Below are 24,149 nucleotides of genomic sequence, written 5' to 3' on the forward strand. Positions count from 1 at the left end.
GTATACACAAATACTGTTACATAGAATTATCATACATAGCAGCATATGTGTAGAGAACCTAGGATAACCCAAAAAAGTCAGAGTGACATATATATATATATATATATATATATATATATATATATATATATATATATATATATATATATATATATATTGAGAAACTTTTAAATGTTAAGGAAGAAAGAGAGGCAGTAATTTTATGCACTGGTCAGGGAGGTATACCATCTTTTAGGAGTGAAGAAGAGCAGAATGCAAGTGTGGGGGAGGTACGTGAGGCATTACGTAGAATGAAAGGGGGTAAAGCAGCTGGAACTGATGGGATTATGACAGAAATGTTAAAAGCAGGGGGGGATATAGTGTTGGAGTGGTTGGTACTTTTGTTTAATAAATGTATGAAAGAGGGGAAGGTACCTAGGGATTGGCGGAGAGCATGTATAGTCCCTTTATATAAAGGGAAAGGGGACAAAAGAGATTGTAAAAATTATAGAGGAATAAGTTTACTGAGTATACCAGGAAAAGTGTACGGTAGGGTTATAATTGAAAGAATTAGAGGTAAGACAGAATGTAGAATTGCGGATGAGCAAGGAGGTTTCAGAGTGGGTAGGGGATTTGTAGATCAAGTGTTTACATTGAAGCATATATGTGAACAGTATTTAGATAAAGGTAGGGAAGTTTTTATTGCATTTATGGATTTAGAAAAGGCATATGATAGAGTGGATAGAGGAGCAATGTGGCAAATGTTGCAAGTGTATGGAATAGGTGGTAAGTTACTAAATGCTGTAAAGAGTTTTTATGAGGATAGTGAGGCTCAGGTTAGGGTGTGTAGAAGAGAGGGAGAATATTTCCCGGTAAAAGTAGGTCTTAGACAGGGATGTGTAATGTCACCATGGTTGTTTAATATATTTATAGATGGGGTTGTAAAGGAAGTAAATGCTAGGGTGTTCGGGAGAGGGGTGGGATTAAATTTTGGGGAATCAAATTCAAAATGGGAATTGACACAGTTACTTTTTGCTGATGATACTGTGCTTATGGGAGATTCTAAAGAAAAATTGCAAAGGTTAGTGGATGAGTTTGGGAATGTGTGTAAAGGTAGAAAGTTGAAAGTGAAATAGAAAAGAGTAAGGTGATGAGGGTATCAAATGATTTAGATAAAGAAAAATTGGATATCAAATTGGGGAGGAGGAGTATGGAAGAAGTAAATGTTTTCAGATACTTGGGAGTTGACGTGTCGGAGGATGGATTTATGAAGGATGAGGTTAATCATAGAATTGATGAGGGAAAAAAGGTGAGTGGTGCGTTGAGGTATATGTGGAGTCAAAAAACGTTATCTATGGAGGCAAAGAAGGGAATGTATGAAAGTATAGTAGTACCAACACTCTTATATGGATGTGAAGCTTGGGTGGTAAATGCAGCAGCGAGGAGACGGTTGGAGGCAGTGGAGATGTCCTGTTTAAGGGCAATGTGTGGTGTAAATATTATGCAGAAAATTCGGAGTGTGGAAATTAGGAAAAGGTGTGGAGTTAATAAAAGTATTAGTCAGAGAGCAGAAGAGGGGTTGTTGAGGTGGTTTGGTCATTTAGAGAGAATGGATCAAAGTAGAATGACATGGAAAGCATATAAATCTATAGGGGAAGGAAGGCGGGGTAGGGGTCGTCCTCGAAAGGGTTGGAGAGAGGGGGTAAAGGAGGTTTTGTGGGCAAGGGGCTTGGACTTCCAGCAAGCGTGCGTGAGCGTGTTAGATAGGAGTGAATGGAGACGAATGGTATTTGGGACCTGACGATCTGTTGGAGTGTGAGCAGGGTAATATTTAGTGAAGGGATTCAGGGAAACCGGTTATTTTCATATAGTCGGACTTGAGTCCTGGAAATGGGAAGTACAATGCCTGCACTTTAAAGGAGGGGTTTGGGATATTGGCAGTTTGGAGGGATATGTTGTGTATCTTTATACGTATATGCTTCTAAACTGTTGTATTCTGAGCACCTCTGTAAAAACAGTGATACCTGGAGTTTACCTGGAGAGAGTTCCGGGGGTCAACGCCCCCGCGGCCCGGTCTGTGACCAGGCCTCCTGGTGGATCAGAGCCTGATCAACCAGGCTGTTGCTGCTGGCTGCACGCAAACCAACGTACGAGCCACAGCCCGGCTGATCAGGAACTGACTTTAGGTGCTTGTCCAGTGCCAGCTTGAAGACTGCCAGGGGTCTGTTGGTAATCCCCCTTATGTGTGCTGGGAGGCAGTTGAACAGTCTCGGGCCCCTGACACTTATTGTATGGTCTCTTAACGTGCTAGTGACACCACTGCTTTTCATTGGGGGGATGGTGCATCGTCTGCCAAGTCTTTTGCTTTCGTAGTGAGTGATTTTCGTGTGCAAGTTCGGTACTAGTCCCTCTAGGATTTTCCAGGTGTATATAATCATGTGTGAGTATGGTGAAAGTGTTGAATGATGAAAGTATTTTCTTTTTGGGGATTTTCTTTCTTTTTTGGGTCACCCTGCCTTGGTGGGAGACGGCCGACTTGTTGAAAAAAAAAAAAAAATATATCACCAGTCCGATAATACCACCAGTCCGATAACATTCTTCTTTGCAAATATACAGGGTCTAAAGCCAGCAACAAACAACAAAATACCTTTCATCCGTGGACTGCTTGCAGAGGCAAAGGCAATGTTCGCGGCTTTTACTGAGACCCACATAAAGGATCACTTGGACAACGAAATATGGATCCCAGGTTACAACCTATACAGATGTGACAGAGTGAACAGGCAAAAGGGGGGGGTTGGCCTGTACATTGCAGAGTCACTTGTTTGCACAGAACTGCTAAATGCCTCAAATGATGTAGTGGAAGTTTTAGCAGTAAAGGTCGAGAACCAAAACCTAGTCATTGTGATAGTCTACAAGCCTCCGGATGCAACATCCCAGCAATTCCAGGAACAGCTGTTAAAAATTGACCACTGTCTGGAAAACCTTCCAGCTCCTGCACCCAACATCTTGCTCCTGGGGGATTTCAACTTAAGGCACCTAAAATGGAGGAATATAGCAAATAATATTGTTGCAGTAATAACACCAGGAGGCAGCTCTGATGAAAACTCACACTCACGCGAGCTTTTAAATCTCTGCACAAAATTCAATTTAAACCAGCAAATAATAGAGCCTACTAGACTGGAGAATACACTAGACCTCATCTTCACTAACAATGATGATCTGATAAGAAATATCACCATATCAAAAACAATATACTCAGATCACAACATAATTGAGGTTCAGTCATGTATGCGCGGAGCCCCAGACCGACATAATGAGATTAGTCACGAGGGAGCATTCACCAAATTCAACTTCAATAACAAAAACATAAAGTGGGACCAAGTAAACCAAGTCCTAACCGATATAAGCTGGGAAGATATACTAAGCAACACAGACCCCAACTTATGCCTAGAACAGATTAACTCGGTAGCACTCGATGTATGCACAAGGCTTATTCCTCTAAGAAAAAGGAGGAGTAGATGTAAAACAGAAAGAGACAGGCGCTCCCTTTACAGGCGACGGAAAAGAATAACAGAGCGGCTAAAAGAGGTCAATATATCTGAAATGCGTAGGGAGACACTGGTCAGAGAAATAGCAAGCATCGAACTTAAGCTAAAAGAATCCTTTAGGAGTCAGGAATCGCGGGAAGAACTAAAAGCCATAAATGAAATCGAAAGAAACCCAAAGTATTTCTTCTCCTATGCCAAATCAAAATCGAGAACAACGTCCAGTATTGGGCCCCTACTTAAACAAGATGGGTCCTACACAGATGACAACAAGGAAATGAGTGAGCTACTCAAGTCCCAATATGACTCAGTTTTTAGCAAGCCGCTAACCAGACTGAGAGTCGAAGATCAAAATGAATTTTTTATGAGAGAGCCACAAAATTTGATTAACACAAGCCTATCCGATGTTATCCTGACGCCAAATGACTTCGAACAGGCGATAAATGACATGCCCATGCACTCTGCCCCAGGGCCAGACTCATGGAACTCTGTGTTCATCAAGAACTGCAAGAAGCCCCTATCACGAGCCTTTTCCATCCTATGGAGAGGGAGCATGGACACGGGGGTCGTCCCACAGTTACTAAAAACAACAGACATAGCCCCACTCCACAAAGGGGGCAGTAAAGCAACAGCAAAGAACTACAGACCAATAGCACTAACATCCCATATCATAAAAATCTTTGAAAGGGTCCTAAGAAGCAAGATCACCACGCATCTAGACACCCATCAGTTACACAACCCAGGGCAACATGGGTTTAGAACAGGTCGCTCCTGTCTGTCTCAACTATTGGACCACTACGACAAGGTCCTAAATGCACTAGAAGACAAAAAGAATGCAGATGTAATATATACAGACTTTGCAAAAGCCTTCGACAAGTGTGACCATGGCGTAATAGCGCACAAAATGCGTGCTAAAGGAATAACAGGAAAAGTCGGTCGATGGATCTATAATTTCCTCACTAACAGAACACAGAGAGTAGTCGTCAACAGAGTAAAGTCCGAGGCAGCTACGGTGAAAAGCTCTGTTCCACAAGGCACAGTACTCGCTCCCATCTTGTTCCTCATCCTTATATCCGACATAGACAAGGATGTCAGCCACAGCACCGTGTCTTCCTTTGCAGATGACACCCGAATCTGCATGACAGTGTCTTCCATTGCAGACACTGCAAAGCTCCAGGCAGACATCAACCAAATCTTTCAGTGGGCTGCAGAAAACAATATGAAGTTCAACGATGAGAAATTTCAATTACTCAGATATGGTAAACATGAGGAAATTAAATCTTCATCAGAGTACAAAACAAATTCTGGCCACAAAATAGAGCGAAACACCAACGTCAAAGACCTGGGAGTGATCATGTCGGAGGATCTCACCTTCAAGGACCATAACACTGTATCAATCGCATCTGCTAGAAAAATGACAGGATGGATAATGAGAACCTTCAAAACTAGGGAGGCCAAGCCCATGATGACACTCTTCAGGTCACTTGTTCTATCTAGGCTGGAATATTGCTGCACACTAACAGCACCTTTCAAGGCAGGTGAAATTGCCGACCTAGAAAATGTACAGAGAACTTTCACGGCGCGCATAACGGAGATAAAACACCTCAATTATTGGGAGCGCTTGAGGTTCCTAAACCTGTATTCCCTGGAACGCAGGAGGGAGAGATACATGATTATATACACCTGGAAAATCCTAGAGGGACTAGTACCGAACTTGCACACGAAAATCACCCACTACGAAAGCAAAAGACTTGGCAGACGATGCACCATCCCCCCAATGAAAAGCAGGGGTGTCACTAGCACGTTAAGAGACCATACAATAAGTGTCAGGGGCCCGAGACTGTTCAACTGCCTCCCAGCACACATAAGGGGGATTACCAACAGACCCCTGGCAGTCTTCAAGCTGGCACTGGACAAGCACCTAAAGTCAGTTCCTGATCAGCCGGGCTGTGGCTCGTACGTTGGTTTGCGTGCAGCCAGCAGCAACAGCCTGGTTGATCAGGCGCTGATCCACCAGGAGGCCTGGTCTCAGACCGGGCCGCGGGGGCGTTGACCCCCGGAACTCTCTCCAGGTAAACTCCAGGTATATATATATATATATATATATATATATATATATATATATATATATATATATATATATATATATATATATATATATATATATATATTATATATATATATATACCCTGAAATATACACTTTTGATGTATATACACCTCGATATATAGACCATATTAAGAGGTGTGTACCTCAGCCGCTGAAGGTGCTCTCCCTCCCGTACTCTAGTTCTAATGATAATTAAAAAAAACTTGCACCTCTTCCCCCACACCTGCACTGTCTCGTCACTTAGCTGTCATCTGTCTTGCCAGCAGTAGAAGCCTCCATTTCCTCACCCCTTTACCTATTAGATATTCACCTGGGATTTCATATTACGGAGACATTGAAAATAAATCCCAGTAAGTGGCTGGGTGGGTGGTATGTTACATTGTCTTTTTTCATGACTTATCGCGGCTGTACGCCAGTAATGCGGGCTGTATAAATATTACATAGAATCATAAGTATCATTCTGTAAAAATATGTGTAAATTTAGCCTGTATAAAGGTTAGTTATTGAAACGGTAAGTATGTTATGTGGTGGGTCCAAAATATCTTATGCGGCACCTGCCAAGAGTTATAATTGATTATTTCCTGGCCTCTCCTTCGAATATCACTTGTATTACTATACAGGTTATCATAGTTATTAATACAGGGTTGATATATCATGTGGTGATAGTTATAGGAGCTTCTTGGGGACATTTTAGAACGTTAATAAAAAAATTACGGCAGAAATTGTAGCAACTGCACCTTGAGGAGATGCCACAGAGTTATTCTATTTTTGCACGATGGTAATTTTTTGGCTATATACTTATATACGTGTATGTATGCAAGTGGAAATGTGATAGAAGTGTGGATAATGCATTAATGCAAGTCTCGGGTGTAGTAGAGAGGGACAATAAGTAAAGCAGATAGTTATAATTGAAGAAATATACGGCAACTAGTAAGGGTTGGGTGGTTCCTGGGGTAAAATGTTGAGGAGGAGCAACTGGCAGCTTGTTGTTGGTGGCTGGGGAGGATAGTGGTGTGTCCAGCCTGTGTGATCTGTACGGCCTACTGTGGTCTGCACGGCCTACCTAGGCTGTAACGTGTGTCAGCAGAGTGTAGGTTGATTCAAGAAGACGCCAGCAGCCATTATTACTGCCATATTACTCTCATCAGTTCCTGTACAATAAAACACAATTAAGGTAAATACATTGTCAGTTTAACCCGACAACGGAATAAGTGAAATATTTCCCTGAAGGTTTTGTGCACTAATATTAAACTAGCTTGTGTGCTTCTTGCAGCTAATTAAAAGAGCAGGAATAAAATGGAAGGTGTTGTATTTTAAACATTAAAATTGAGGTACTGCGAAGAAGTGATGGGTGTGGTGCCTCAAGTCTGACCTCAGAATTAAACAATTGGCAATTATGAATAAAATGTGACTGTGTTAATTTTATTTGTATTGAAGAAATTAAGGTATTCCACTGTCATGAATTTGTTTTAACGAGTTTTACAAAAAAAAGTGGAGATGAGCCATTACTCACGGTTCACTGAAGTGAGGCTCATGCTGGTGACCTGTCTTGTTTCTTGATGCTGGTGACCTGTCTTGTTCCTTGATGCTGGTGACCTGTCTTGTTTCTTGATGCTGGTGACCTGTCTTGTTTCTTGATGCTGGTGACCTGTCTTGTTTCTTGATGCTGGTGACCTGTCTTGTTTCTTGATGCTGGTGACCTGTCTTGTTTCTTGGTGCTGGTGACCTGTCTTGTTTCTTGGTGCTGGTGACCTGTCTTGTTTCTTGATGCTGGTGACCTGTCTTGTTTCTTGATGCTGGTGACCTGTCTTGTTCCTTGATGCTGGTGACCTGTCTTGTTTCTTGATGCTGGTGACCTGTCTTGTTTCTTGATGCTGGTGACCTGTCTTGTTTCTTGATGCTGGTGACCTGTCTTGTTTCTTGATGCTGGTGACCTGTCTTGTTTCTTGGTGCTGGTGACCTGTCTTGTTTCTTGGTGCTGGTGACCTGTCTTGTTTCTTGGTGCTGGTGACCTGTCTTGTTTCTTGATGCTGGTGACCTGTCTTGTTTCTTGGTGCTGGTGACCTGTCTTGTTCCTTGATGCTGGTGACCTGTCTTGTTTCTTGATGGTGGTGACCTGTCTTGTTCCTTGATGCTGGTGACCTGTCTTGTTTCTTGATGCTGGTGACCTGTCTTGTTTCTTGATGCTGGTGACCTGTCTTGTTTCTTGATGCTGGTGACCTGTCTTGTTCCTTGATGCTGGTGACCTGTCTTGTTCCTTGATGCTGGTGACCTGTCTTGTTTCTTGATGCTGGTGACCTGTCTTGTTCCTTGATGCTGGTGACCTGTCTTGTTCCTTGATGCTGGTGACCTGTCTTGTTCCTTGATGCTGGTGACCTGTCTTGTTCCTTGATGCTGGTGACCTGTCTTGTTCCTTGATGCTGGTGACCTGTCTTGTTCCTTGATGCTGGTGACCTGTCTTGTTTCTTGATGCTGGTGACCTGTCTTGTTCCTTGATGCTGGTGACCTGTCTTGTTCCTTGATGCTGGTGACCTGTCTTGTTCCTTGATGCTGGTGACCTGTCTTGTTCCTTGATGCTGGTGACCTGTCTTGTTCCTTGGTGCTGGTGACCTGTCTTGTTTCTTGGTGCTGGTGACCTGTCTTGTTTCTTGGTGCTGGTGACCTGTCTTGTTTCTTGGTGCTGGTGACCTGTCTTGTTCCTTGGTGCTGGTGACCTGTCTTGTTTCTTGGTGCTGGTGACCTGTCTTGTTTCTTGGTGCTGGTGACCTGTCTTGTTTCTTGGTGCTGGTGACCTGTCTTGTTCCTTGATGCTGGTGACCTGTCTTGTTCCTTGATGCTGGTGACCTGTCTTGTTTCTTGGTGCTGGTGACCTGTCTTGTTCCTTATGCTGGTGACCTGTCTTGTTTCTTGGTGCTGGTGACCTGTCTTGTTCCTTGATGCTGGTGACCTGTCTTGTTTCTTGATGCTGATGGCCTGTCTTGTTCCTTGATGCTGATGGCCTGTCTTGTTCCTTGATGCTGGTGGCCTGTCTTGTTCCTTGATACTGGTGACCTTCCTTGATGCTGGTGGTCTGCCTTGTTCCTTGATGCTGGTGACTTGTCTTGTTCCTTGATGCTGGTGACCTGTCTTCCTTGATGCTGGTGACCTGTCTTGTTCCTTGATGCTGGTGACCTGCCTTGTTCCTTGATGCTGGTGACCTGCCTTGTTCCTTGATGCTGATGGCCTGTCTTGTTCCTTGATGCTGATGGCCTGTCTTGTTCCTTGATGCTGATGGCCTGTCTTGTTCCTTGATGCTGGTGGCCTGTCTTGTTCCTTGATACTGGTGACCTTCCTTGATGCTGGTGGTCTGCCTTGTTCCTTGATGCGGTGACCTTGATGCTGGTGACATTGATGCGGTGACCTTCATTGATGCTGATCTGTCTTGTTCCTTAAATCGGTGACCTTCCTTGATGCTGATGACCTGTCTTGTTCCTTAAATCGGTGACCTTCCTTGATGCTGATGACCTGTCTTGTTCCTTAAATCGGTGACCTTCCTTGATGCTGGTGACCTGTCTTGTTCCTTGATGCTGGTGACCTGTCTTGTTCCTTGATGCTCCATGACACTGGTGACCTGTCTTGCCGTATATGATCCTTGATGCTGGTGACGGGCTCTTGAGGAAAGTAAATTATTGGGCTTGTCAATGATTCGTTGGATCAAGGATCAAACTTGATTATCTTCCATTTTATGTGTGTGTGGGGGGAGGAGATGAGAGATAGACGAGATAGATATGCAGAACAAGCCACATGGAGATGAAAATATTTAGCTCACTCGTGCGTCGTCAGGAGCTACGAAGTGTTGCCAGACAGCAACAGGTAAGAACATAAGAAAGAAGGAACACAGCAGCAGGCCTACTGGCCCATGCGAGGTAGGTCCAAGTTTCCTACTAGCTTAAGCCAATGCCCCAACCTAATCAGGTCAGGTCACATTCACCTAAGGAAGGAGCACGGCATCTGACCTTGTAGCACAAGCTAGTCAGGTCCAACTCACACCCACTCGTGTATCACTGGTAATGGTATAAACCTTGGTAATAAATACCGACAAGTTGGTTTAGAAAGACACGTAAGCAAACACTATGACATATTTATTAGAAAACGTTTCGGTCCTGGGACCTTGAACACTTCTGAGAAGTGATCAAGGTCCGAGGACCGAAACGTTTTCTAATAAATATGTCAGTGTTTGCTTACGTGTCTTTCTAAACCATCACTGGTAATACCCATGAGAGTTAAGATCGCGTGTTTGCGATTATTGCATATATTTATATTTATGTATGTATATGTATGCATATATATGCATATATATGTATATATATCTTGCGTAAATCACTAGTCCTGCATCTCAGGCTAGTGATTTACTCAGGATGTCGCATCAGAAAAGCAACCGCCACTAATATTAATTATAAAAATCTCTGGCACGGAATTATGATCTGAAAGAGATGCCTTTCATGTTTGAATCCTATTATTTTCTCTTCCACTGTAATTATGTATTAGGGATAATTTTATAATGTAATAAATAGTTATGGAATTATTAGCTTTCTTGGATTATGTGGTGTTCATGGTGTCTGGAAATGTTATGATAATTACACTACATCGAGTGGCTACTCTGATATGTGAAACTTCTAGAAGTTGACAAAATGTATCGTAAATGAAGACTGTTGTGAGGGTCGTCGCCCCCGCGGCCCGGTCCCAGACGAGGCAAAATCAACTAGGCGGTTACTGTTAGCAGCAGTCGACACGCAGGATGGTTCTACAAAAAGGGACGGTATGATCCTTGTTACGATCATACAGAGAGGAAATGAAAACTGGGTGACTTCAGTAGGGTGACGAGGCTATCGTCAAGTATTCTATTAAATACACAACCCGCACACAGGAGGAAAGCTTGTGACTAAGTACCGGTCAGACTTGTGACCATTGACTAGTCACATAGTCTCCACGAGCTTCTTTTTCCTATGTGCGGGTTGTTTGTTTATTGAAAGTTAAGACACATGTGCAACATCTGGATATCTTTATTGTAGACGTTTCGCCATCCAGTGGCTTTATCAATACAGATTCTAGGACATAATAGGTAGACAGTAGAACTATATACAAAAGATGAGGTAATCAGTCCCTCGGCCTTGGAGTTAGTGTTCACAGCATCGTGGTGGAGGAGAATCTGGAGCAAAGGCAAGAAGACTTGGCGTTTATATTGGCGTCAGTGGAAGGGACGGGCAGCAGACGAGGGCAGTCACTGGTAGGCGGGATTCCCCAGTGGAAGTAGGTCCTTCCCAAAGAGATGGGTTAGTTAGTTGCACTGTTTGTTTATTGTTCCAGTCATGGTATTGTGCCTTTTTATTCCTTATTCTACTTAAATGGCTACTAGGGTTTGTTACTGGAGTCGACCCTCACGCTGTCCGGTCCTTCACCAGGACATGAGGGGGGGGGGAGGAGACATGACTATATATAAGGCTATAAAAAGATACGAAAGAATAGGTAAGACTTAATACCTTCAGTAGGGATATCAGAGACTGCAGTTGTAAATTAAAAACAAAAGAGCTAATGCGATACTAGAAAATGTTTTTGTAATACACGAGTGGTTGACCATGGAAATGAATTCAAGTGAGGTAGTAAGAGCTACAACCCTTCGATTGCTAGTGCACTTAGCTCTCTCACTGAGGTCCGGGGATTGATCCCAGGTACGGGTGGAAACATCAGGACGTGTTTCCTTAAGACACCTGCTGTCACTGTTCACCTAGCAGTAAAATAGGTATCTGGGTGTTAGTCGACTAGTGTAGGTCGCATCCTGGGGACAAAATTGACCTAATTTGCCCGAAATGCTCTGCTGCGCCTCTTGGACTGGGTCACGGGAGCGTTGTATAGTAGTATATCATTGATGTCAGCTAGGCCTGTATGCTTTGTACATGTACCTGTAGAATCAATATTATTATAATGAAGTCGGGATACGAACATAGTTCTACTCTTTAATCTTCAAATAGACAATTACTATAAATTCAGTAATTACTGCGACTTTAAAGATGTCCTCCCATCAGTGCTGGAGTAAATTTACATTGTAATTGCCTGTGTAGTGAAACTGGTTGTTTTGGAGAACGCTACAAGTCTGCTGAGGAATTATTGAGTTTGGCATTTCCTCTAGTACGATATTGAAGGCTGGAGAAGGTCAGTCGGTGGGTGGATATGTTGAAACTCCTGGGAATCGTTAGGGAGGGAGAATAAGTTGTTCACTGGTGGAGGAGAGAATTTGTGGTTTTGTCTGGTACATATACGTCATTTTCGAGTTTTTCTACTCCTGGAGCCTGACTCTGCGCTAGGCTTGTCTGGTGCTTGCCTGGTCAACCAGGCTGTTGCTGCTGGCGGCTCGCTGGCCAGCACAGCCTGGTTGATTTGGCCCCCCATTTCCCTTTGAAGATCTACATCTGCTCCAGCAGTGTTTGATATTTTCTGGTAAGATGTTGAAGTGTCTGAAACCACTATTTAATATAATGTTCTCATATTGTGCCCACGGCGCCCCTATTTTTTACTGGGTTTATTTTACACTTCCTCGCATCTCGCTCCGGTATATTATGGCGGTGTGCAGATTTGGGAACAGAACTTATTGCATAATAAACCTAAGCTTTTAGGATACCATGAGTATACACCTATCTTAAGATACACTACTGTGTAGTGGTTTTGTTATTGCATGTGGTGTAAAGCCTTTCTTGGGTCAGCTAGTGGATGCTTAACTACCGAACCGGCCATCATCTGAGATCCAGGGCAGGAGATACTCTGCTGTTTCTTGGCGAATTTATCATTAACTAACATTATTGCATCATCAGGAAAATTAACTGACGGGTGTGTGGCGATGACACAGACAGCGGTGTCGTGATCCCTATGGCAGAGGGAACGGCAAGAAGCAACCACAACATTGCACTGCTGTAGACGCTGGGGTACTCGCCAACACCAGCTACTCGCCAACAGACGCTGGTGTCTACTCTCACAGAAGCTAATATGGAAACCTTTGTTATGGCAGAAGTACAAGACGTTGCTGTCTGTGACATGTGAAGATGTGTGGATTGATGAAACGTTCTGTGGGTGAAACTCCTCCGTAATGTTACCTAATGTTGTATACGACGTACGTATAGGCAGGTCATGTGGTATTCAGTGGTGAGAGTGCCACTGTGAGGGACGGCATCATGTGGCACCCATTACATGGGACAAGTTGGGTGATGTTTAAGTCACCTGAATTCTAATATTATCTTCGTTACGCCTCTCTTTCCTGTTTGTTTCTAGATACATTATACTCTCTCTCTCTCTCTCTCTCTCTCTCTCTCTCTCTCTCTCTCTCTCTCTCTCTCTCTCTCTCTCTCTCTCTCTCTCTCTCTCTCACTCTCTCTCTCTCTCTCTCTCTCTCTCTCTCTCTCTCTCTCTCACTTTCACACTCACTTTCTCAATTCGCAAACGGGCGAAATTATTTACAAATATTATCCCTCTCAACAACAGGATTCGAACCTACACTGCATCAAAGTACTACGTAATGCGTCAGCGTACTACGTATTTTAATGCTATGTGTAGGTTCGAATCCTGCTGTGAACCGGGTCGCGGGGGTGTTATATATATATATATATATATATATATATATATATATATATATATATATATATATATATATATATATATATATATATATATATATATCACACTGGCCGATTCCCACCAAGGCAGGGTGGCCCAAAAAGAAAAACTTTCACCATCATTCACTTCATCACTGTCTTGCCAGAAGGGTGCTTTACACTACAGTTTTTAAACTGCAACATTAACACCCCTCCTTCAGAGTGCAGGCACTACTTCCCATCTCCAGGACTCAAGTCCGGCCTGCCGGTTTCCCTGAACCCCTTCATAAATGTTACTTTGCTCGCACTCCAACAGCACGTCAAGTATTAAAAACCATTTGTCTCCATTCACTCCTATCAAACACGCTCACGCATGCCTGCTGGAAGTCCCAGCCCCTCGCACACAAAACCTCCTTTACCCTCTCCCTCCAACCTTTCCTAGGCCGACCCCTACCCAGCCTTCCTTCCACTACAGACTGATACACTCTTGAAGTCACTGTTTCGCTCCATTCTCTCTACATGTCCGAACCACCTCAACAACCCTTCCTCAGCCCTCTGGACAACAGTTTTGGTAATCCTGCACCTCCTCCTAACTTCCAAACTACTAATTCTCTGCATTATATTCACACCATACATTGCCCTCAGACATGACATCTCCACTGCCTCCAGCCTTCTCCTCGCTGCAACATTCATCACCCATGCTTCACACCCATATAAGAGCGTTGGTAAAACTATACTCTCATACATTCCCCTCTTTGCCTCCAAGGACAAAGTCCTTTGTCTCCACAGACTCCTAAGTGCACCACTCACTCTTTTCCCCTCATCAATTCTATGATTCACCTCATCTTTCATAGACCCATCAGCTGACACGTCCACTCCTAAATATCTGAATACATTCACCTCCTCTATATATATATATATATATATATAACAAGTTGGCCGTCTCCCACCGAAGCAGGGTGACCCAAAAAGAAAATACTCTCATCATTCAACACTTTCATCTCGCTCATTCATAATCACTGTTTTGCAGAGGTGCCCAGAACACAACAGTTTAGAAGCATTTACGTATCAAGATACACAACATATCCCTCCAAACTGCTAATATCCCAAACCCCTCCTTTAAAGCTCAGGCATTGTACTTCCCATTTCCAGGACTCGAGTCCGGTTATATAAAATAACCGATTTTCCTGAATCCCTTCACTAAATATTACCCTGCTCACACTCCAACAGCTCGTCAGGTCCCAAATACCATTCGTCTCCATTCACTCGTATCTAATACGCTCACGCATGCTTGCTGGAAGTCCAAGCCCCTCGCCCACAAAACCTCCTCTATCCCCTCCCTCCAACCTTTTCGAGGACGACTCCTTCCCCTACAGATTTATACGCTCACCATGTCATTCTACTTTGATCCATTCTCTCTAAATTATCAAACCACCTCAACAGCCCCTCTTCAGCCCCCTGACTCACTTTCATTAACTCCACACTTTCTCCTAATTTCCACACTCCGAATTTTCTGCATAATATTTACACCACACATTGCTCTTAGACAGGACATCTCCACTGCCTCCAACCGCCTCCTCGCTGCAACATTTACAACCCAAACTTCACACCCATATAAGAGTGTTGGTACCACTATACTGTCACACATTCCCTATATATAATATATATATATATATATATATTTATATTTATTTATTTTATTTATTTATTTATTATTTTTTTGAGGCTGTATTCTCTATTCACTAGTCCAAACAAATTTTTTCATAGCCCCCAGCCTTTTCCTTTTTTTTTTTTTTTTTTTTTTTTAAATTCGTGTATTATACTTGTGCAGGATGCACGACCCCTACAGGTTTAGCGTTCCCCAAGGTTCTAATAATCTGCAGGGACAGGATTCCACTCCCATTCCCCCGCCCACACACCCACCCACTATTTCTGAAAAATAAGGCACAATACCGTGACTGGAACAATACACATATATGTTAGGTAAATGGACACAAGTGCATCTAATGTGGCATTTTATTGTGGTAACGTTTCGCTCTTTGGTAAGTAAGACACGCGTGCCTTACCAGCTTATCGCTGTTGTATACCATTTTAATGTTCGCGTTTCGCTCTTTGGCTTTGTGACAACGTTTCAGCTCTTCGTCAAGCCGGAACGGCTTGGCAAAAAATGGAGAGCGAAACGTTGCCACAATAAAATGCCACTTTAGTTGCACATGTGTCCAGTTGCCTACTATATTGTCGGTAATTCTACCAACGTTATTACAATGCACAGATAACCTACACATGGGAGAAACGTCGTCATAAGTTTCTCCACTGTACGGGTTATTTGTATATTTCTGGCCAGATGTTTCAGGTGTTGAGCACCTCTCGCACAGTTCTTGATATACGTCATCAGCGTTACTTTCTTTAGTGTTAAGATATAGTAGTGTCTCGATGATTTTTCTATACTGTTTATCTAAATTTTCTCGTAGAACAGGTTATCTGAACAGTAGAAGGTAGGTGTCTCTTTACTGGAGAAAGTCTGGTTATTCTCATCCACGTCGCCTGCATGTCATCCACGTCGCCTGCATGTCATCCACGTCGCCTGCATGTCATCCACGTCGCCTGCATGTCATCCACGTCGCCTGCATGTCATCCACGTCGCCTGCAGGTCATCCACGTCGCCTGCAGGTCATCCACGTCGCCTGCATGTCATCCACGTCGCCAGCATGTCATCCACGTCGCCTGCATGTCATCCACGTCACCAGCATCTCATTATCCTTATATTTTCCTGCCAATACTAGTGATTGTGATGTGTCAGTCACGTGGGTAAAGATGTACAATTAAACTTTGGCTAGGACATTAAGATGTCACTGTTATCTCTAGCTTATAAAACTGTGTACAAGTCTGTATATGGTTGCAGGGTCAAGACGCTGCTCCTGCCTTCGCCTTTTTTTTACCTGTGTACTCGCCTAAGTATTATTGTAAGGAAGACTGCTGCTCTGTCAGCTATTCATGACCGCATTTTACATATTGATATTCCATCCTCAGACTATATTGCAGTAATCTCTAAGCCACTTCGCAGCCGCTGACAACAATGATGGTCTGAGTTGATACATTATAAATTATATTCTATCAAACTTTGTTTAGGTTTCTGGTTGCCTTATCAACGTTGTTGTGTTTGGGCGGCTACTCTCTTCAGTCTTCGTATCGGACACGCACGTCTCACTCATGGGTATAAGTACATAAGAATGGAGGAATACTGCAGCAGGCTGATTGGCCCATACTAGGCAGGTTCTTAAACCCAAACCCACTTAACAAAAATATTTGCCTAACCCATTTTCATTGCTACCCAAGGAATAAGCTTTGATAACCCTATTAACTTGTGTGCAAGTCCCACTCAGATCCAACCCATCTCACTCGTGTATTTTTTTTTTTTTCAACGAACCGGCCTTATCTCACCGAGGCAGAGTGACCTAAAGAGAAAAACTGAAGTTTTTCTTCTTCAGTAATTTATACGGGAAGGGGTTACTAGCCCCTTGCTCCCACTCATGTATTTATGTAACCTAAATTTGAAGGTAATGGAGGTCCTACTGAATCACCAGCGCCACTCTAGAATTGTCAAGTTCCATTTTCAGTTTGCCATATGCTGATACTGTTTTCGTCTACCAGCGAGCACGGAGGATTTACCTCCGGCGTCGTCACCACTAACACCTTTACTTTATCTGACGACCTCGCTGACAGCCCCCGCCTTTGACGCAGACTCCCTCATTGACTTACTGTCAGCGACAGCATTATTACACCGACTTTGATTTTACTTTTCCTTTATCACTCCTCACGTCCCTTACTCACTCTGCCTGGCATATTCTTCATCCTCCCTGGTCTCTGATCTGGCAAATTACATCTTTAGCGCAACCTACCCTGCAGTACTGTATGATCCTTATGGATTTAGCTCTTAGTTCTGATTGTAATAATACGAGTAGATTCTCAATTCTACCTCCTGTTGGTATGTAGTCTATCTCGACTTTGTTCTGTACAAGTACAATAAATCTGTACGCAAATAATCAAATGATTATACACAGTGATAGATTAATATCGAGGTAGGGTAACATGAGTGGCCATTGGGCCACTTACCGAGGCCTTCTTAAGTAGATTAAAGAGAGTAAGGGAAGCCAGGGTAGAAATTTATCGCATGATATATTAAGGGAATTTGCATTTTAGATATAATTATCTCCTATTCAGCTTGTATCATTGAGGCTGGGCTGCTAGTCAGTATTTCATGCAGCTTATGTTATTCAAAGGCAGTCTTTCCTGAAGTTTACCTGGAGAGGGTTTCGGGGGTCAACGCCCCCGCGGCCCGGTCTGAGACCAGGCCTCATGGTGGATCAGGGTCGGATCAACCAGGCTGTTACTGCTGGCCGCACGCAAGCTGACGTACGGACCACAACCCGGTCAAGTAACTTTGTGGTGTCATCTTTATCTGCTGCTGCTCTTGAAGGGGTGAATATTGATGCCTCCCAGCATACTTAAGTGGGATTACCAATAGACCCCTGGCTGTCTTCAAGACGGAGTTGAACAGGCACCTAAAATAAGTACCTGACCAGCCAGGCTGTGGTTCGTACGTCGGTTTGCATGCGGCCAACTGTAAGTCTGGTTAATCAGGCCCTGATCCACCACGAGGCCTGGTCATGGACCTGACCACGGGGGCATTGACCCCTGAAACACCCAGGTATACTCCAGGTATCCTTATGATTTTAGCACTTCAGCGTGATTATAGACTTGAAATTAACACACACACGTTTCTTTGTTCTTGCAGGCTCCGTCCACTCTAGTTTATTATCATTGGTCGTGTCAGCAAGACACAAGTGTTCCTCATCACTGCTCATCAAGCCTGGTAGTAATGTAGCAACATTACCTCACGTCCCACCACAGTGCACTGTCGTCCTCACACACTGCCTTGGTTATCATAACCTGCATTGTGATGATCTCCACCACTTCGCATGGTCTACAAACTTTCAAGCAGTCAAGTGACGCTTCACCGATTCTAAATGAATCTTCCCTACGTACCCTGAAAGCTCATTACATACTCTGCTTTGGCCTCTGCAATTGTTGCATTCTTTGAATATACCGCTGCTGCTTCAGCCGTGTGGATCACTCCGCGCCAGGAGTGGAGGAGGCTCGATCCTCCGTCCGGTCTGGCCAGTCAGGCTGCTTGGTCAATGGCTGCAGTCTTCCGTGGCCTCTATTCCTGTCTGCGGAAGATCCTTGCTACACACTATATGCGGCATCAAGAGTTTCTTCCACTGTGGCACTACGATGGCACTGCTGCCTTGTTCCCAGCACTGATGTCGCCTCCCTCCCTGCTCTTCTGATATTAGTCTCATTAGTGTTTACACCTGATCTTTGCCATTGTGTGTACCTTATTGTGGCCACTTGCCCACAACCTCACTGACCACCTCTACTGATGCCTCTTCAAGAGCCTCACTGATGCGTCCCCTGCACCCCATTTGTTGTGGGCTCAGCACCCCCTCCAATGCCTCCACCGAGGGCCTTCCCCCACCTCGCAACACTGCCACTGCACCACCTACTTCCGTCACCTCGGCGTTAGCCACTGAAATGTCCGATGGCGCCAGCGACCTCAATGATTCCGAGCCCGTAGATTCTAGTAGTAATGGCCCGGCGGTGGCACTTATATCACACAGTGCTGAAACCAACAGTTCCCCCGGTCACGGGGTTTCATTCTTGCAGCCGGTGACGTCCCCACCTACCCCCAGCGCCCCTCTTGCTGAGGAAGAGGACGTGGGTGGCTCAACACCCGCATCTCTAAGGTCCCCCATGAACACTGCCGGCCACCATGACCCTTCAAACTTGCCTGGGTTTCATGCCTGTGGTCTTGAATCCCTGTTGGCGCCGTCAGTGCCTCCAGCAGACGACACTGACAGCCCTGCCTTCACCTACGGGCCCAGCGCCCCTGATCTGCCCCCGTATTCTGAGAAATTTGACCGTCCAGGTCAAAGGTCAAACACGAACTTTGCAAGCCAGACGCCGACTAGAAGTGTGCCTGCTATCCACCCGAAGGTGCGGGAGGTGCGTGTGGGTGTGAATCTGGTGCGTGCCGCCAGGAGATTGTTGTCGTTCCTGGCAGGTGTGGACTCCCAACCAGGACTCTACCGTGGTCCCCTCGTCACACAGGCACTCCGCAGGTGAGCTACTCTAAACTTGACTCTAGCAACATTAGATACATGGTAATTAAATAGTGGGGACAAAAGGTAGTTAGGTTTTGGTTTAAAAAGACTCGTGATCAAACACTTGGACATACTAGAAAACATTTCGGTCCTGGAACCTTGATTACGTCTAACATAGATTAAATGGCAGTATATATATGGTCTATGAATGGGATTATATATAAATATATGGCCTGTATAAATAACCTATATATACTGTCATTTTAATCTGCGTGTTAAAGTGATCAAGGTCTCAGGACCGAAACGTTTTCTAATAAATGTGACCTAGTGTTTGCTTACCTGTTTTTTCTAGACCAATTTGTAGGTATCATTTACCAAGGTTTATACCATAGTTACATTTTGCCCTGTCATCTTCATCACACGAGATATAACTTAGTGTTGACATCTGTCAGCCTGGGCTGAGAGACTTCAGATTAGATTTAGATTTTGCCGCCGAAGTGGCTAGTTTATTGTGCACCCCATATCCTGTGGATGATAGTGGCTAGTTTGTGCAAGCCATATTCATCCTATAGATGGTAGCGCAAGAGCATATGGATACACAAGAGGCCTAGGAACTAGGCCCCAGAAGGGTTAACAGGAGTACATCTGGATTTTTATCTATAGTTCCCCTCAAGGAAGGTTCCTTGATGTTGGTGAGGGGCTCTTGATTTAGGGAATTGGATCTGTGCTCCAGTTCCCCGAATTAAAAGCCTGAATGCCTTCCACATCCCCCCCCAGGCGCTGTATAATCCTCCGGGTTTAGCGCTTCCCCCTTGATTATAATAATAATATATCTATAGTTCACTTGTCTTTTAGAAGCAAATTTAGGAAAAAATGCTTAATATATGAGACTTCAGTCAAGGTAGAAGGGGTGCCTTGGTGCTGGTGGAATGATCTTGATCCAAAGAAATGGAGCTAGCCTTCGTTTCCTTGGATTCTGCCGAATTACCTCCCATTCCCCAGGGACTATAACCCCTACAGGATTAGCGCTTCCCTCGTTTAATGTAATAGCAATAAAATTTCACGTTTAATACCACGAGTAAAAAAAAAAAAAGTTACAAAGAATTTTCTTCAGAGAAAGAAGAAACACGGAACGGGCAGGATTTAATTCTGGGCCAGCTGGCTGCGCACTGACCTGGAGTTTTACGACTCAGACTTGCCATGGGTTCAGTCCTTGCCCGTTCCGTGGTTTGTTTACAATCTTGTATAATCTTACACATGTGGTGTAAAAACCACATGTAGTGTGGGATTATATACAACCCGCACATAAATGGTCCGACTTGGACCATTTACAAGTCGGACCGAAACGTCGTCATAAGCTTCCTTCTCTCCTATGTGCGGGTTATTTGTGTATTGTTCCAGTTACGGTATTGTGCCTTTTTGTTCTTAGTATGGGATGAGATTAGTACACCTTGTAAATGTACTCTTAATAATGTTGATTTTTGGTGTGTGATCAGGTATGAGGAGTGTTGGCTGCCACTGGTGGGAGGTGGGGAGTGCACTGGTGCGGCTCCTCCCGTGGATGTGCACTGGGTGTGGCTGGTGCACATGTTGGCTCCTCAACACTACCACCAAGACTGTCTCAACCTCACTGGCACCCTCGTCCCTCACCGCCTCATGACACGCAAGGTATCTATCTACACTTTCTCTATGGCATGGCTGAAAAATGATGTGCAATATTTGCATATATTTTATTTGTAGACGTTTCGCCAACCAGTGGCTTCATCAATACAAGAAGATAATGTGAAGAATGTAGAATTATATACCGTGGCCTAGTAGGCAACGCTCTCGCTTCACATGCTTAGTGTCCGTGGTTCGATCTCCTTCAAGAGCAGAAACATTGGGCGTGTTTCCTTAAACCTATTGTCCCGTTCACTAGCAAGCAAGTAGGTACCTGGGTGTTAGTCGACTGGTGTGGGTTGCATCCTGAGAGACTAGATTGAGGACCCCAGTGTAAATAAGACAGTCCTCGATGACGCACTGCTTTTCTTGGGTTATCCTGGATGGCTAACCCTCCGGGGCTAAAAATCCGAGCATAACCTTATCTTAATCAGTCCCTCAGCCTTGTAGTTGAAGAGCACCGTAGTCTTGAAGAATCTGAAGCACAGACATGAAGCTTGGCCTTTATATACTGGCGTTAGATGAGGAACGTACAGCAGACGAAGGCATTGTTATTTATAGGCGGGATTCCCCAATGGAACTAGGTCATATCCAAGGGATGGTCCATGTACATGTTTACCGGACACAAGTACTCGCCTATTTATGGTTGCAGGGGTCTAGTCGTAGCTCCAGGTACCACTCTGCTCTGTTCGTTATTAGGTCCACATGAAATTAAGACACATGTGCAACATCTGGGTATCTTTATTGTAGACGTTTCGCCACCCAGTGGCTTTATCAATACAAATTCTAGGACATAACTTGAAGACAGTAGAACTATGTACAGAAGATGAGGTAATCAGTCCCTCAACCTAGGAGTAGGTGCGAAGAGCACCATAGTCGTGGAGATTCTGAACCAGAAGAAAGGAGCCTGGCTCTTATATAGTAACGTCAGGTGTAGCAGACGAGGGCATAGTCACTGGTAGGCGGGATTCCCCAGTGGAAGTAGGTCCTTCCCAAAGAGATGGGTTAGTTGTAGTAGTAGTTGTCGTAGTCGTGAAGGTTATGTACATGTCTTAAAGTTATGTCCTAAAATTTGTATTGATAAAGCCACTGGATGGCGAAACGTCTACAATAAAGATACCCAGATGTTGCACATGTGTCTTAATTTCATCTTGTCGGTATTACATACCATTCTTACACAACTAGGTCCACATACTTCCTATTACAAGGGCTTTATCGTACCTCTTTAAGTGGAAAGGATTGTGTGCTTGAAGTGGTTTAAAAGATGTACTTAAGTAGGTATGGTTTGATAACAGTTAAGACATGTGCAACATCTGGTTATCTTTATTGTAGACATTTCGCTATCCAGTGGCTTTATCAACACAGATTCTAGGACATAATTAGAAGACAGTAGAACTATATACAAAAGATGAGGTAATCGGTCCCTCAGCCTTGGAGTTAGTGTTGAGAGCACCGTGGTGGTAGAGATTTTGGAGCAAAGTTAGAATGCAGTTAGAATGATAACAAATTCTCACTACAGGCAGCACACTCCACCAATATTCAATACACTAAACCTACTCACCATACAAAACATCCATACTTATTACTGCACCTATTACACACATAGAACACTTAACTCTGATATTAACCCTCCCCTCAAACATCTCCTTGCCAACCTCAACAGAACACATGACCATAACACAAGGCACAGATCACTCTTTGATGTTCCTCGTGTCCATCTCACACTATGCAAAAACTCAATGCACATAAAAGGCCCTAGAATCTGGAATTCATTACCTGTAAATATAAAAGAAACACTACCTGTTTATAAATTCAAGTCTCTACTCAAAGATCACTTACTCACCCAAAACCAAATAAATACTGAATAACTGAACCTTATAAATTGTATATCTTAAATGTTTCTCACAATTATATCACATAAATGTTAAACCGAAAACCGAATCTAACTTTATTATTTTTTAAATACATTACCTAACAGAATCCTTCATATGACTGAATGCAACCATATGACCTGTCTTTGTAATACTCACTTGTGCTTTATAGTAATCTGTTTACATTAATGTTTTATCACTGATTTCATCATTGCTTAGTTAATCTTAAGTTAATTTTAAGCCAGCCCGTAATGCTATGCATAGTATAAGTGGCTTTGGCATGCTGCTCTTATCTGTATTTTTTTGTACCTCTGTATGTGTGCTCAAATTGATAATAAATAAATAAATAAATAAAGGCAAGAAGACTGGCGTTTATATAGGCGCCAGTGGATAGGGACGTGTAGCAGACAAGGGCATAGTCACTAGCAGGCGGGATTCCCCAGTGGAAGTAGATCACACCCAAAGGGATGGGTTAGTTGTTGTAGCCGCGAAGGTCTTGTAGATGTCCTCTGAACCAAGATTCCATGATGTTGCAGTGTCTGACAACTTGTGCAAGAAAGGTATACACAATATCGACAAGATGAAAGTTAAGACGCATGCTATCAATACAGATTCAAGGACATAATTAGAAGACAGTAGAACTATGTCTTAACTTTCATCTTGTCGGTATTGTATACCTTTCTTGCACAACTAGGTGTGGTTTGGTGTGAGTTGGAGCTCCCTGGTATGGGCCAGTAGGCCTGCTACGATGCTATTTCCCTCTTGTGTATTCAGCAGAATGAAGCCTTTAATAGGCGTTTCACCTACCTGAGCCTCGTGTAAGTGATGGAGGTGTAGACGAGTGGAACAACCTCGCAGGTAGCGTCATTGAGGCAAGAACTTTAGGTAGCTCTAATATAGGTTGGACGAGTGCAATTGGTCCTGCCTAGCATGCGCCAGTAGGCCTTCTGCAGTGTTCCTTCATTCTTACATGCAACCCGCACATAAGAGAATCTTGTGACGACGTTTCGGTCCAATTTTAAGTGACCAAACTCGGGCCGAAACGTCGTCATAAGGTTTTCTATATAAGGGTTATTTGTGTATTGTTCCAGTCTCGGCATTGTACCTTTTTGTTATTATAATTTAGGACAGAATATCAATGATGAATTAAGAGGTACGTAAGTTCCCCCGTCTTCTAATATCATGCTCATTTTTCCACTATAA

General features: G+C 43.7%; 1 protein-coding gene across 3 annotated transcripts in view; it reads left to right on the forward strand.

Moving 5' to 3' along the window:
• Positions 1–6,614: 6,614 nt before the first annotated feature.
• The window catches only part of LOC128698048 (uncharacterized), a 76,287-nt gene continuing 58,752 nt past the window's right edge, over positions 6,615–24,149 (forward strand). For all 3 annotated transcript variants that reach the window (XM_070097585.1, XM_070097586.1, XM_053790110.2), the window contains exons 1-3: positions 6,615–6,807; positions 18,048–19,434; positions 20,913–21,084. In XM_070097585.1, coding sequence (XP_069953686.1) covers positions 18,719–19,434; positions 20,913–21,084 — 888 coding nt within the window. In that variant the 5' untranslated portion in view covers positions 6,615–6,807; positions 18,048–18,718. The remainder of the gene's footprint in view (positions 6,808–18,047; positions 19,435–20,912; positions 21,085–24,149) is intronic.

The sequence above is a fragment of the Cherax quadricarinatus genome, chromosome 58 (assembly GCF_038502225.1).
Source record: "Cherax quadricarinatus isolate ZL_2023a chromosome 58, ASM3850222v1, whole genome shotgun sequence".
Lineage (NCBI taxonomy): Eukaryota > Metazoa > Arthropoda > Malacostraca > Decapoda > Parastacidae > Cherax > Cherax quadricarinatus.